The 12,486-nt window shown below is 45.8% G+C and overlaps 1 protein-coding gene across 1 annotated transcript in view; it reads right to left on the bottom strand.

Annotated features, from left to right (window-relative positions):
• RBM19 (RNA binding motif protein 19) overlaps positions 1 to 12,486 on the bottom strand; it is a 70,204-nt gene that overhangs the window by 45,689 nt on the left and 12,029 nt on the right. The window contains exons 17-21 of the mRNA XM_054082418.1: positions 12,141 to 12,301; positions 11,568 to 11,628; positions 9,777 to 9,856; positions 9,281 to 9,336; positions 8,012 to 8,128 (exon numbers count right to left, since the gene is read on the bottom strand). Coding sequence (XP_053938393.1) covers positions 8,012 to 8,128; positions 9,281 to 9,336; positions 9,777 to 9,856; positions 11,568 to 11,628; positions 12,141 to 12,301 — 475 coding nt within the window. The remainder of the gene's footprint in view (positions 1 to 8,011; positions 8,129 to 9,280; positions 9,337 to 9,776; positions 9,857 to 11,567; positions 11,629 to 12,140; positions 12,302 to 12,486) is intronic.

Below are 12,486 nucleotides of genomic sequence, written 5' to 3'. Positions count from 1 at the left end.
GCCGCATCATCTGCTGGCATTGTCGGAAGTTTCTTGTATTTACACATCTTCTGAGGATGTAGCCTTGAACCAGCCCACTGACGCTGCTTCTAACGCAGGCAGCCCTGCAGTTTGCACCACGGTCTTGAAAGCTACCTTCACAATGGGAACAAGGCATTATTATCCCTAGGGACAGACCAAACCAGGGCAAAAGTGCTGCTGGTGTGGGAATCCACCTATACGCTGAAGCCACCAGAGCACTTACATGCATCCGCGCACATGCTCAGATGCAAAGCACCATAACCTCAGGGCATTTAACGGCCTGGAGTGGGAATCTGGAGATGGCTTTGGAGATCTCAAAGATGGACAGGTCGCTTTTTTTAAACCACTCATTTGTTTCCTGTAGAATATGATGCACAATTTCTCTCAACACTAAACCAAACTCAGAGGCATCATTACTGCTCACAGTGCTTAAACATGTAGCAAGATGTATTCCAGTTCTTGCTCCTAAAACGGTTTATGACCGGTTTCCTCCTGAACACTTGTCTCTCAGCAAAATATACATTCCACGGTCCTTCCACGTGCTGGCACCAACATCCCAAATTCACAGGTGAAGCCAGAAATCTGGAATCCAAAACTGACAGCTGGGTGCAGAGTGCCCACTGATGCTAACTGCTTCCCCAGGGCTTTTCTACTTGGACAAAGCTCACTTTTGGACATCATTTCACAGACTTGCAAGCATGGTACCCTGGGATGAGCAAAGGTGTGAGTATCACACAGGAGATGGCAGCTCAGTTCTGCACAAATACCTTCTGGTATGGCATAGCCAGGCTACTGAAGCATCTGAGCATTTGATTTAATACATTTATCCTACCAGTCCTCCTCAGGAACTGTGCACGTTCTCCAAGGCACCTAAGCCCCAACCCACAAAGGTCATTAAGCAAGTGATCAAAACCAGCCTGAGCAGAGCAAGGAATACAGACCAGAGCAGCCTTTCTCCTCTCATCTGCAGATTTCTCCAGTGCAGAATTTTGTTCATCTGACTCCACAGTGAGCAACAAGAGAGTCTTCTGGGCCACAGGCATCAGACTATAGAAGACCAAGAGGCTCTTCCCTCGTCAGAAGCAGCCTCATAGGGAGAAGGGGTAATACGTCACTCTGAGGAACATCTCTGTATTCACCGATAAGGGAGCAGAAAGCATTAGCTTTAAACTAGTAGCTACACATGTGCAGGAAGAGAGACATTTAGCAGGCAGGCTTTGCTCAACACCCAAACAGCTATCACCTCTTTTCCAAGTCCTTCAGACTAGATCTAGAATGACTCATAAATGCAACTTAATCTTTTCATGGATTTAACCCAGATGAACAGCGCATGAACCCAACAGTGGTTTCTGTCAGAAGAAAGGGCTGAAGATCTGCTCTGCATCCTTCCATCAGCACTACAGCCCAGCTCGCCTAACGCCTGCGCATCCAGCAACTCTGCCGAGTCTCCCCTTGCGCCTCAAATGATATCCCCAGAATATTTTACCTATGCCAACTGAATTTTATTTTGGTTGTAAAGGGCTAAGAGCATAATAAATAGGAAGCTTCACAGTCCTATGAATCACAGTCATGTCTGCAAAGCACTCACTCTCACCTAGACTCTGCAGGGTGTTGGGGCAGTTTCCAGTTGTTTAACAGTGGAGAAAGAGCCCCAATAGGTTTTCACAGGAGGGTGCAGAACCCGCTGGGGGACATCACTTCCATCAGATAACAAGGAGCTAAGCAGGCACTTTGGCCAGGAGGGGATGTCCCACCTAGGACAGATCTGCTGGTGCAGTCGGATGGCAGAAAGGAACAGGCAGACCAGTGCACCCATTGGTACTGGGAATCACTAAGCCTTTCCACCGTCTCCAAACCAAACCTTCAACGTGAACTCAGCAGCTCCTGGGGCTTCTCCCCAACATCCCACACACCAGCTTCATCTCCCCCAGCTGCAGCTGTAGAGCCCTCATCCCACTCCCAGCAGACCCTTACAGCACGAGGAGGTGCTCACTGCGACTTCTGCAGCTCCCCCGCATCCACGGGCCATCAACTGCAGGGGGACAGCGAGGAGAGAAAAAAATTTAAGCAGCTAAAAGGAAGCAGCAATGGATTTTGAAACATTTCTAGCACATCATCCGGAGTTTTAAAAGCGAAAGCATCACTTGGAGACTAATCTGACGTTAGACTGCTCAGGAAGCGATGCTTACAGCACTGTGTATCCCGGGGCTGTTTGCACTGAGTATTCCAATTAATGCTGCCCAGCACCTGCTTAACAAACTCACATGTTTACAACGGGACTAATTTTTTTTTTTCCTCCTCTGCCTTTCAGCAGCGAAGACTTCCACGGCTTCAACAGGGCAATGTTACTCCGGAAGGGAGAAATTGTCTCCAGCCATGTAGGCTCCATTACTGGGAGAAAGGTGTGAACAGCAAGCATGTCTGGCAGACGGATTCATTATACCACCGTGTCCTTTATAATGGGAAATGAAAAGCCCATTCTGATAACTACACTTTATTATAATAGGTCAGAAGAAGTGAAAGGCATCATCTTATAAAATTAACTTCAAAAAGACTGCCTTTAAAAAAATATCTCTGCCAGTTTATCCACCATATCTTTCCCCAGAGGTTTTTCTCCTTCCTCTAGAAGAAGAGACATGACTCCAAAGTCTTGTCTCACTGGCTTTTACCCTCTATCAGAGGGAATATATCTGTTTTCTCCTAATCAGTCCCAGGCACTTGTATTGCCAGATGCAATAAATGCCACGTCTTTGTGAAGACAGAGAAAATAGTCAGCAAAGTAGTTAAAAATTAAAAGAGACACCCACCCCCCGAAGGTGTTCCTAAGCAGCAGCTTTACTCCCTTTATAGGTAAGTCAGAATATGGAGCTAAACACACCTGATAACCTGTTCTGTGCTCTGGCATACCTTTCAATGGCTTTTCCTGCTGGCTGCTTCTTCAGTCAAACTCAAGTCCAGCGGCTCAGCTGATAATTTTATGATTTCATAGCTTTACACAACGTGTTTGAATTCAGTTCCTACAGGTGAAAGAAGAGGGATGGCCAGACAGACAGTAAAACACCTGCTACGGTCACAGTGCTGACATCTGATCTCGCTCTCTATTTGGAGGGTTAGAATCTATGGCAAATAATTGGCAGAGAAGAGCTGGAAGGGATCATCACTGCAATTTTAAGAGAACTTACAGATACAGAACCAATGATAACTTCTCAGCTGTATTTTGCAAAGCAAAGAGGAAACAATGCCAGCCCCAATACACGTTACTCAAGATCCAACTCTAATAACTGCTTCCCGTCAGTGGTACAAGCATCACACATGTCCAAGCGTGTCCAGAGAAAGGCAACAAAGCTGGTGAAGGGTTTAGAGAAAAAGCCTTATGAGGAGCAGCTGAAGGATCTCAGGTTGTTCAGTCTGGAGATTAGGAGACTGAACAGAGACCTTATGGATCTCTGCAGCTACCTAAAAGGAGGTTGTAGGGAGGTGGGGGTTGGTCTCTTCACCCTGGTAGCCAGTGACAGGACAAGGGGAAATGGACTCAAGATGTGCCAGGGGAGATTTAGGTTGGATATTAGGAGGAATTTCTTTATCGAAAGGGTTGTTGACCATTGGAAGAGGCTGCCCAGGGAGGTGTTTGAGTCACTGTCCCTGGAGGTGTTTAAAAGACAAATAGATGTTGTACTTTGGGACATGGTCTAGTGGCGGGCTTAGCACGGCTGGATCAATGGCTGGACTCAATGATCTTAAAGGTCTTTTCCAACCAAAACCATTCTGTGATTCTGTGAAGTCTTGGATGGCTTTCTACAGTTTCTATCCCTCAGATCTCATTTGGTCAAATAGAAGAACTCTTTAGGAAGTCTTTTTCTAAATGTAATCGTTCCCCCTTTGGGAAAAAAAAAACCCATATATCTCCTCAAAATGTTATATACCAACTGCAAACCACCCTTATTTTTAATATTCGTGCAAGTTGGTGCAGGGAGGAGGGAGAAGGATGGAAGAGGATGCTATGAAACAAATGGTTAATTGGAACTTCCAATGAAGGCTCCATGGATCTAATGTGATAGATTTTAAAGAAGCCTAATTTTCAGAAATTGCCAGAGCTCCAATCTGTGAAAATGTGGCCTTTCACAGATCTCCAATTCAGCTCGCCACATCTAGAGTTCCTTTTGAAAAAATTCTTGCCATAAAAGGCCTCCAATTTGGCAAAAAAATTAACAGCCTCACGGTATATCAATCCCTTTGTCTCTCCTTCCTTAACTATGGCGCTTCGGAAAGAACTAAGGACCATTTGTCTTTTGTTATTTTTCCAGGTAGTAAAGAGAAGAGCAGAATCTAATAAAGAACAAAAATGGGGGGAAAAAAACACCCCACACCCACAAAAGCTGAATCTTCACACCTAGCCCCAAACCAGCCCCTATAATTGAAAAGCATTTCTCCCTCTGAAGAAAATAACACCTATCAGGGCTCAAAAAAAAAAAGAAAGCCAACCTGTATCCCTTAACAGTGTGAGGGAGGCTAGCACCTCCAGCACAAGAGGGCAAGACACGCTCTGGACCAGTGCTGCACACCCCAGCAAAGCCATCAGGTCTGGCGCAGAAGGTGGGCAGCACCTGAGGCTCATGGAGCCCTACAACCAAACGTTTATTTTGCAGACAGAGGACTTTAGCTGTTAACCAGAGCATTCACGACTGCCATGCAGAGAAAATCAAGCGCCAGCTTTCTCCAGCCCAAGAGTTAGAACTCAGTATCCCCAGGCTCCAGAATTAAAAGAAATACATTTTCTTTGCTCTCCTGCAAACTATAAGCTTGGGGAAAAATCCATTTGAATTTTATGCCCACTCACAGATCTTTTTTCTGGACTGGCTGGCCTCCTTCCTCCCGGGGATCCACCTTACCACCGGGACAAGCAGGAGGAAACTCCTGGGGAATGCAGCTCCCTAAACCTGCTGGTACTCAAAATGCAGAGGACACAAGCTGTCATGCGATGAGAAGCACACATGTCACCAACCACTTCCAAACCACAGCAGGGTCCAGCCCAGAGGATGGCACAGAGCCGTTCCCCCTGGTTTGCACAGATCACTCAAAGAAGCTGGAGACGGGCAACACCAGGAGGGCACACACCATCCAGCCACCGTCCACCTTTGACTGCCATACGAACACGCACGATGGCGGAGGGCAAGTCTAAGCATTTAAGCGATGGACCCACAAGTGCTATTAAAAAGCATAAAGACAACCAGGGCAGGATTTCTTGAACTGCAGCACTGAGCAGCTTTCAAAACTCACTACTTAAAAGACCCAACTCACTTGTTTTGCTGTTTCAGGGTCATTAACACCTACTGTGGGTCCATATAAAAAAAAGAAGACAGTTCCCTGACAAAGCTCAAAACATGGAAATATTTGGGGTAGTATATTTAAGACATATGTATCTGCATAATATATAACTATACACACACTACATAGTGTGTGTGAATATATGCATATTTATTTATTTGTTTACTTTCCCTTGCCCAGGTAACTGAGAAAAGGAAAAATGCAAGCACAGAAGGAAGCAGGTTGGGAGACAAGATCAGCTGCAAGGCTGGAAAGTGGCTTTTGAGGGTGTGAAACAACAGAGGAGACGCTTGCCCTGCAAAGCCTCCCAGCTCTGCGAGCCTGGGGCTGCTGCCCTGCACAGTGATGCCCTGCTGCATGGCCCAGTGGCCCTCTGGCTGGTGGCCCCCTGCTGTCCCCAGTCCCTTGCTGTCGCCAGCCAGGCTTTCCTGGGCAGGCTAAGAGTGCCCCCTGCAGCCCTGCTGTCCGTGCCGCCTCTGCTGCCAAACAATTGTTTGCAATTTCAAATAAATAAATAACAAAATACAAATAAGACAGGTTCCTAAATGCAGAAAGAGCTAAAAGCTCCAGAGCAAAGGCATCTGATTTAAAACCACAAAAAAAGCAATCTAGGAGGATGAAGTGTTTAGTAGAGCTCCGTCATGCCTGGTTTTAGACACTCTAAAGGGAAGGAGGGATGGCAGGAACGGAGGGAGGATTGTGGGTCCCCCCCCCAAGCTGCTGGCTTTTGTTTTGAGGATAAAAAACACATCTCTGAATATCTTAGGTAAATGAAACGGATGTTCACGCATCGCTCCGGGAGCGCTGTCAACAGCGCACAGGGCTAGAAGCTGCATGTTCCTTGCAATATTAATCAGACTGCTCCTCTACCCCTCCTCTCCACAGCACTGAGGTGCTAGACGAGACAGGAGGAAAAAAACATACCAAAACGCCCACAGTCTCTGCTGGGCTTGTCTATCCTCATGACATACACAAGCTTCCCAGCTCCTTGAACTTAACCCAGGGCTCTAGAAGGCAAATAGATCTACCTGGTTTTGTTTGCTCCATCTTTATGAAGGTCACGTCTAGCCACACAGCATTGGGTTTTAAATTAACAGGGCCTCACGTGCTAAGAAAACTCAGCACAGTAACTTGGGAGGACAGGTTTTTTGCCTCTGATGGCAGCGTTGAAGCAAAACCATTGAAGCTGCATAGCACAAGAAGAAAACCCTTTAGCTCTTCCACAGCAATTTTGCGCTGTGCCTACTGTCACCCTTCCAGCAACATGTGGCCAAGAGCCAAGTCACAGTCTGTGTCCAGTTAGATCTGTGGAGTCCAATCCAAAACAGTGTTACAACACAGAGCTTTGTTCACCACCGTCCACCTTGCAAGGAGACAGGCCCCAAACCGCATGGGAATCACTGTCCTTACCTGTGGTCAAACCAGGAGAACATCACATGCTAATAAAGTTGGTAGAATTCATTTTATGTACAGAAATGCATTGTTTCTCCTGCAACCAATCACTGCCCAGTGGCTCCTTGCAGGGCAGTTATCACTGCATGGCCGGGGCCACTTCAAAGGGTTGATTTCTCAGCTTGGTCCCTTTGGGAAGGAACACCACAGCCCTAAGCTGGCAAAAGTGCCTGTCTTCTCCTTAGAACAGACCCACAGAGAAACCACCTCCTAACACAGTCCTTCACCATGCCCTGCAGATGTGAAGTATCACCCTTATGTGGCAGATAGGAAAAACTGATGGGCGAGCTGGACAATGATCCCCAAAATTCCTTCTGCAAGCCAGCAGCAGAACAGGGACCACAGCATGGATCAATGAGCAAAAGATCCTTGTCCAGGGAACAGAAAAGATGCCGTATACTGTATTTCACAAAGTCCTACCTCTTTTCTGAGATACATTACAAGGCTTAAGAAGTCACTGCATAAAAGGCTGAGGATACAAAGAAAACAGATCATCCAGCACACAGAAGCATGCAGGCTGGGATCCTAAATCCCTATACAACACTCAGGACTATCCCAGGCAGGTCTCATGGTTGACAAGGTATTTTTAGCCAGAGAGGGAATTACAGACAGCCCTTACCGACACAGGGCTGCCAACCGCAGGGCAACACCCCACTGCGTGAAGCACAGGCACTGAAACACTCATTGAAGGCAAAGCAAGATATAAGTGCTCCTTCCATGCCAGGAAGAAGCTCCACCATCACATGGGCAGGGCAGATGGAGGAGGAAGCCTATCCCAGCTAAAAAGCCTCAACATCAGCTGTCTGCAGTGGCTCGCGGTGCTCCTTCCCAGCCAGGTGTGCCAAGCAGCAGGAAAGCTGCTGCACGCCTTTCAGGCAAGAGGAAAAAAAAGATATCCAATGCTATGTCATTTGTTCAACATGTAAGTCGACCACCAAGCATCCGACAAGGATGTCTGGTACACGGTGACAGGCCACCAGGCTCTGACAGCTCCCAGTGCTCCGGTCAGAATGCCAGCTTATACAGCCTCCATCTCACCAGCACAATTTCTATATTGGTATAACCTGCTGAGCCATTTGTATTTACACACAGTAAAAGGCTTGTTTACTTCCATGAAGAAAACAAAACATAGAATATTTACAGTTCCTGTATGAAAACCATACCACCTCGTGTGCAGGGGACTCCACAGATCCAACGGAAAGCACTTTCCTACCTGAAAAGTTCCCTGATTTCCTTGACAGTGGCCTGAAATGGGATGTTTCGGACCAAGATCTTGGAAGTCGTCTGCTTCTTGACGATTTGTTTCTTGCGGGATGATTTCACAGGGGGCCTATGAGGTCAACAGAAGGGGCAGGTAAGGACCACCGAGCAGGAAAAAACCCAATGCATTCTGACTCCTTCCAAACTTTGAACACAGAAAAATGAGCAGACATCCTCACCGGCATCTTACCAGCAACAATGGGAATGTCACACAGAACACCAAGAAGAAATTAATTAAAGTGATTTAAATCCTACATCTGAAAATCAAAGTCTCCAGCTTCCTGATTGCAATCTCAGTTGCTGGACTCATATTTGACACTAACTTTTGTTTGACACCAAATCTTGTCCACTCAATTGCCAGAAGAATGCACTGTTTTGATATATTAAAAAAAATAGCTTTATGTAAGCAAATTCTGATTCTTTTTCTTATTGGCTTAGAAACAGAAAATGATATTTTTAATAGATAATTAACTCTTTGTTTTAACTTCAAAATTGCATTGCATTTGGACAAGAGAAGAATTTACCTAATAAAAAACACAGCAGCTTGTTTCCTAAAGCAAAGCATTCCACACTGTAGGCTGGATTCCTACTGAAGGGATTGTTAAAATCAAAATGGATGAAAACAGTTTATTAAAGAATAAACCCTCTGCACCTGGCCACCCAAACAAAATAAGTTAAATTCACTTTTTCTTTTTTCCAAGCAAGAGATCTGTATTTGTCATGATTTGACCAGAATCGGCAGCAGAACATTATTCTTAAGCTCCCGTTCTCCCCGATGAACTAAGGTAAAAGGTTTTATTACCCAGAGAATATTTGTCTTCAAGAACTCTTTAAACCCACTGGAACTTGGGCTACCAGTTTGTTCTGCAGTGTTGACCGAACTGTCAAAGCAGAAGTTTTAGACGAGCCTCTGCCTTGAGTGTGGAAGAAACCTGAAATGCATGGTTCTCCCTTTGGGCTCATTTTTGGGGTCCCACTACTGTATGCTGCTTACAGATTTTAACTGGAAATAAGTCATTTAGTGAGTGAACATCTTCGCATCAGCTATTCACCATTTCTTTCTTCTTTTCAAGTAAAACTGACTGGAGTGACCAAGTGAAGCACAATAAAGGGTGATTGCACCCCTCATGGTGCAGAGATGCTAGGTCAGAAGTGAAGAACCTGCGCAGCATTACTGCAGCTTAAATGTAACCATGTTACAAAGGTGAAACACAAGCTTTACCTGATGGCTCTCTCTGAGATTTTCACCTCCAGCTTATGGCCATCTACAGAACAGCCCTAGAAGTTAAAAGAAACAAACAACGACAGAAAAAAATGAAATGAAAACTTCAGATTAAACTCACAACAGCTTCTAGGATACAAACACAGCATTTCACATCTATTCATCCCATATATTCATCGTGTTCTCCCTGCCAAAGTTTTTCTCTGTTGAACATCGCTCAGGCAAGGCAAAAAGCACCTTGCAGAAGAAACTCATTAAATTTCACTGCACGTTTTCTGCCATCTCTATCAGCACCAGGAAACACTCTTGCATGAGGTCTTGTCCCTTTACAAAACCCTCTTTCCTCACAAACTTGGCCTATTTTGGAGGCTTCTCCACCGGGGCAGTGTAACTCACAGCACTGACAACCTCAGCTACATTTTGAACTTCCCAGTTCCTTCAAGCCTTTGCCCATCATCTCTGGAAAGAAAACTGGACCGACAATGCTTAAGCTTACCTGAAGCCGGCGCAGGGCCTTCTGGGCGCTCTCTGGCTTCTTGTACTCTACAAACCCAAAGCCCATTGAAAGCAAAGTGCCTGTCAGAACAGAAAGGGAAGTCATGAAGCTAGCAGGAAACAGCGATGATATTAAGCAGAAGTTTTAAACACAAGTCAGGAGCAAGCACTGATTGCCAAAACTGGGAAGACAGAAACTAACACCTCTGGCAAAAGGCCAGCCTGCCTATGACTTGACTCCAGCACTCATCAGCACCCCTTACTGACTTGTTTTGAGCAAGACGCTGATCGAGAACAGCCTGGTTTTGCTGCCGATGTCAGAGATAATTGATGTTGCATGCAAAACAGATTTTTTGCTTTCCATAATTTCACCGCAATCTCCTTGAATAAAGCACTAAGTCCCACAAAACAACTGCTGGTCACAGTCAGGGTGACCGATTCCATTACGGGTCCATAAGCATTTGTTTATATGCAGCACTTTTTCCTCATGGCTGAAATGAGATCTTCATTTGGAAAATTCGCCAACTATCCAGGAAAGGATGTGTCTTTTGTTGCAGGACAGAGATATACATGCTTCAGTCTGGCCTCCAGGGAAGACACTTCTCGCCTGCAACCCCATCACTTGAAAGGCAGTCAGTTATTGACCACTGCTGGGAGCCGAGCATTTGAAATCTGTTCGAGCTTGGGCTGTGACATGTTGTATTTCCCATCATCACAAAGTGCAAGCCCTGTGTCTCATTTAAGAGACAAAATGCCTTTGAGGTCTGCAAGGCACAAAAGAAGCAAGGACTTCTATAGAGCTGGGCCAGCAGCTGCCATTTCCACGCCAAAGGAAGAGACATCTATGCCACCTCCCTGCAGAGCAAAGGTTTGCAGCATCTACAGTCACACCAAGCTTCGGAGGAACACGCTGACCAGTACAAGGCTGGGTGAGGGAAGGAAAAATCCACAAGTGAAAACATAACACCCAGGTTCCAACTTCAAAACCTCAGTGGCAGCACACTATAGAGATGAATCCACAGTGACAGAAGGGATCGCTGTGGTAGGTGGTATGAGATCAGCCTAGACTCAAATGTTCCTCTTTGGTCATGAGCACGCCTACAGCCGGACACGTGAGCGGTATTGAAGAACTCACTTCATTTTCTTTTCTTTCAGCGGATCTGAGTTTTCCCACACAACAGGTATCCTGTTAAGGCAAAATCCTGTAAAGCTGTGCAACTCCCTAGCCTAAAATCGGGAAGCAAGACACAGCCCATCTAGTCAGCATTTGCCTTAAGCAAACTCTCTCCTGTCCAACTGCCCAGAAAGTGAGCATAGTCAATACAAGAGACATATCCACTCCTCACCACAGCCCGCTGGGTTCAAAGCTGGCAGACAGAAGGCAAACGAAGCCCACTCAGCACAGTACTCAGCCAGACATCCTTGAAGATCCTGGCCATTATTGTAGATAAAGCATGTCATATGCAGGTTTAATCATTGTGGGGCACCATTTCCTTTCAACTTGCATCCTGCTCTCTTCTGCGATCTTGAAGGAGTTGGCTTCTCTATCTCAAGATCTCAAGAGAAGACCATATCTACACAAATCCCACAATTGAGCTTAACCTTCTAGACCCAACCGTGGGGTATTTTTGGTTGTTGCTTTCAGCCATTTCAACAGATACACTTCTAGAAATATTAAGGATTTCACCAATAAGAACAAAAATGCTCAGCCAGATGAATGCTAAAGCAATGCCACACCTGAGCCCTCAGTAACCAGCCAAGGGAAGGAATTGAACAGCAACGTCTAGAGTACCTGCTTTGTCTTTCTTCTTGGATATTGTGCAGCTCTTCACTGCTCCCACTTTGGAGAATGTCTGCAAGGAATTTAGACACGTGATTCAGCTCCCTTTGTCACAGGCTTGCAGCTCAACTTGAGTGACAATGTGGCCCTCTTCCAGAGCCCAGAGCACATACTCACAGGCCCACCTCCCGCAACACACACCTGACAAGCAGTCCATGCAGCTGCGGCTTATAAAATTATTTCTGTATAAATATACACCCACCCACTCATAGATTTTTAAAGAAACCACAAAATAGAGATTTCCAGTCCCAGTACAACCCAGTGCTCCCTCATCTCTCATAGGTCACACTGGCAGCCATTTAATTCCTTTAAGCACTTTATCCTCAACACAACAAATGTACAGAACAGCTTGCCCCCTGTTTTCTGCAGCAGGGTAAAGCCCTTTCTCCTAGCCCATGCTGAAAGTGGCTTTACTCCATCAGCCACCTCAGTTTGACCCTCAACCACACATTCAGCCCCTCCCACTCCATCTGAGCGGACCATGCTAAGTAAAACCCATTCCTCCCCTCCTCATTTATGGCTCACCTCTTTCAGCGTGTCTTCTGTGGTGGCAAAGTTGAGGTTTTTGATGAACAAAGTACAGCCAGGAATGCTTTCTTCTTCTTCTTCCTCCTCCTCTTCTTCCACCTCTTCTTCCTGTGCTGCTGTTTCCTCTGAGCCCTTTACAGCTGTGTCAGTGTCATCACCTGAAATAAAAAGAATAAACCCAATTTTGTAAGATGTAACAAAACCAAATTTTGGAGGAGCTTGCCCGCTACCCCAGCTAATAGCTACTACTCCAGCACAAACAGGCCACTTCTCCATTGGCTCTTTGTGTGTGGATATAGACAGAAGCAAGCTCCGCGTGTGGTATAAGAATATGTCCTCATGA

Source organism: Cuculus canorus, chromosome 17, assembly GCF_017976375.1.
Source record: "Cuculus canorus isolate bCucCan1 chromosome 17, bCucCan1.pri, whole genome shotgun sequence".
In the NCBI taxonomy this organism is placed as follows: Eukaryota; Metazoa; Chordata; class Aves; order Cuculiformes; family Cuculidae; genus Cuculus; species Cuculus canorus.
The sequence above is the reverse complement of the archived record's forward strand: the minus strand, read 5'-3'. Positions and strand labels throughout refer to the sequence as shown.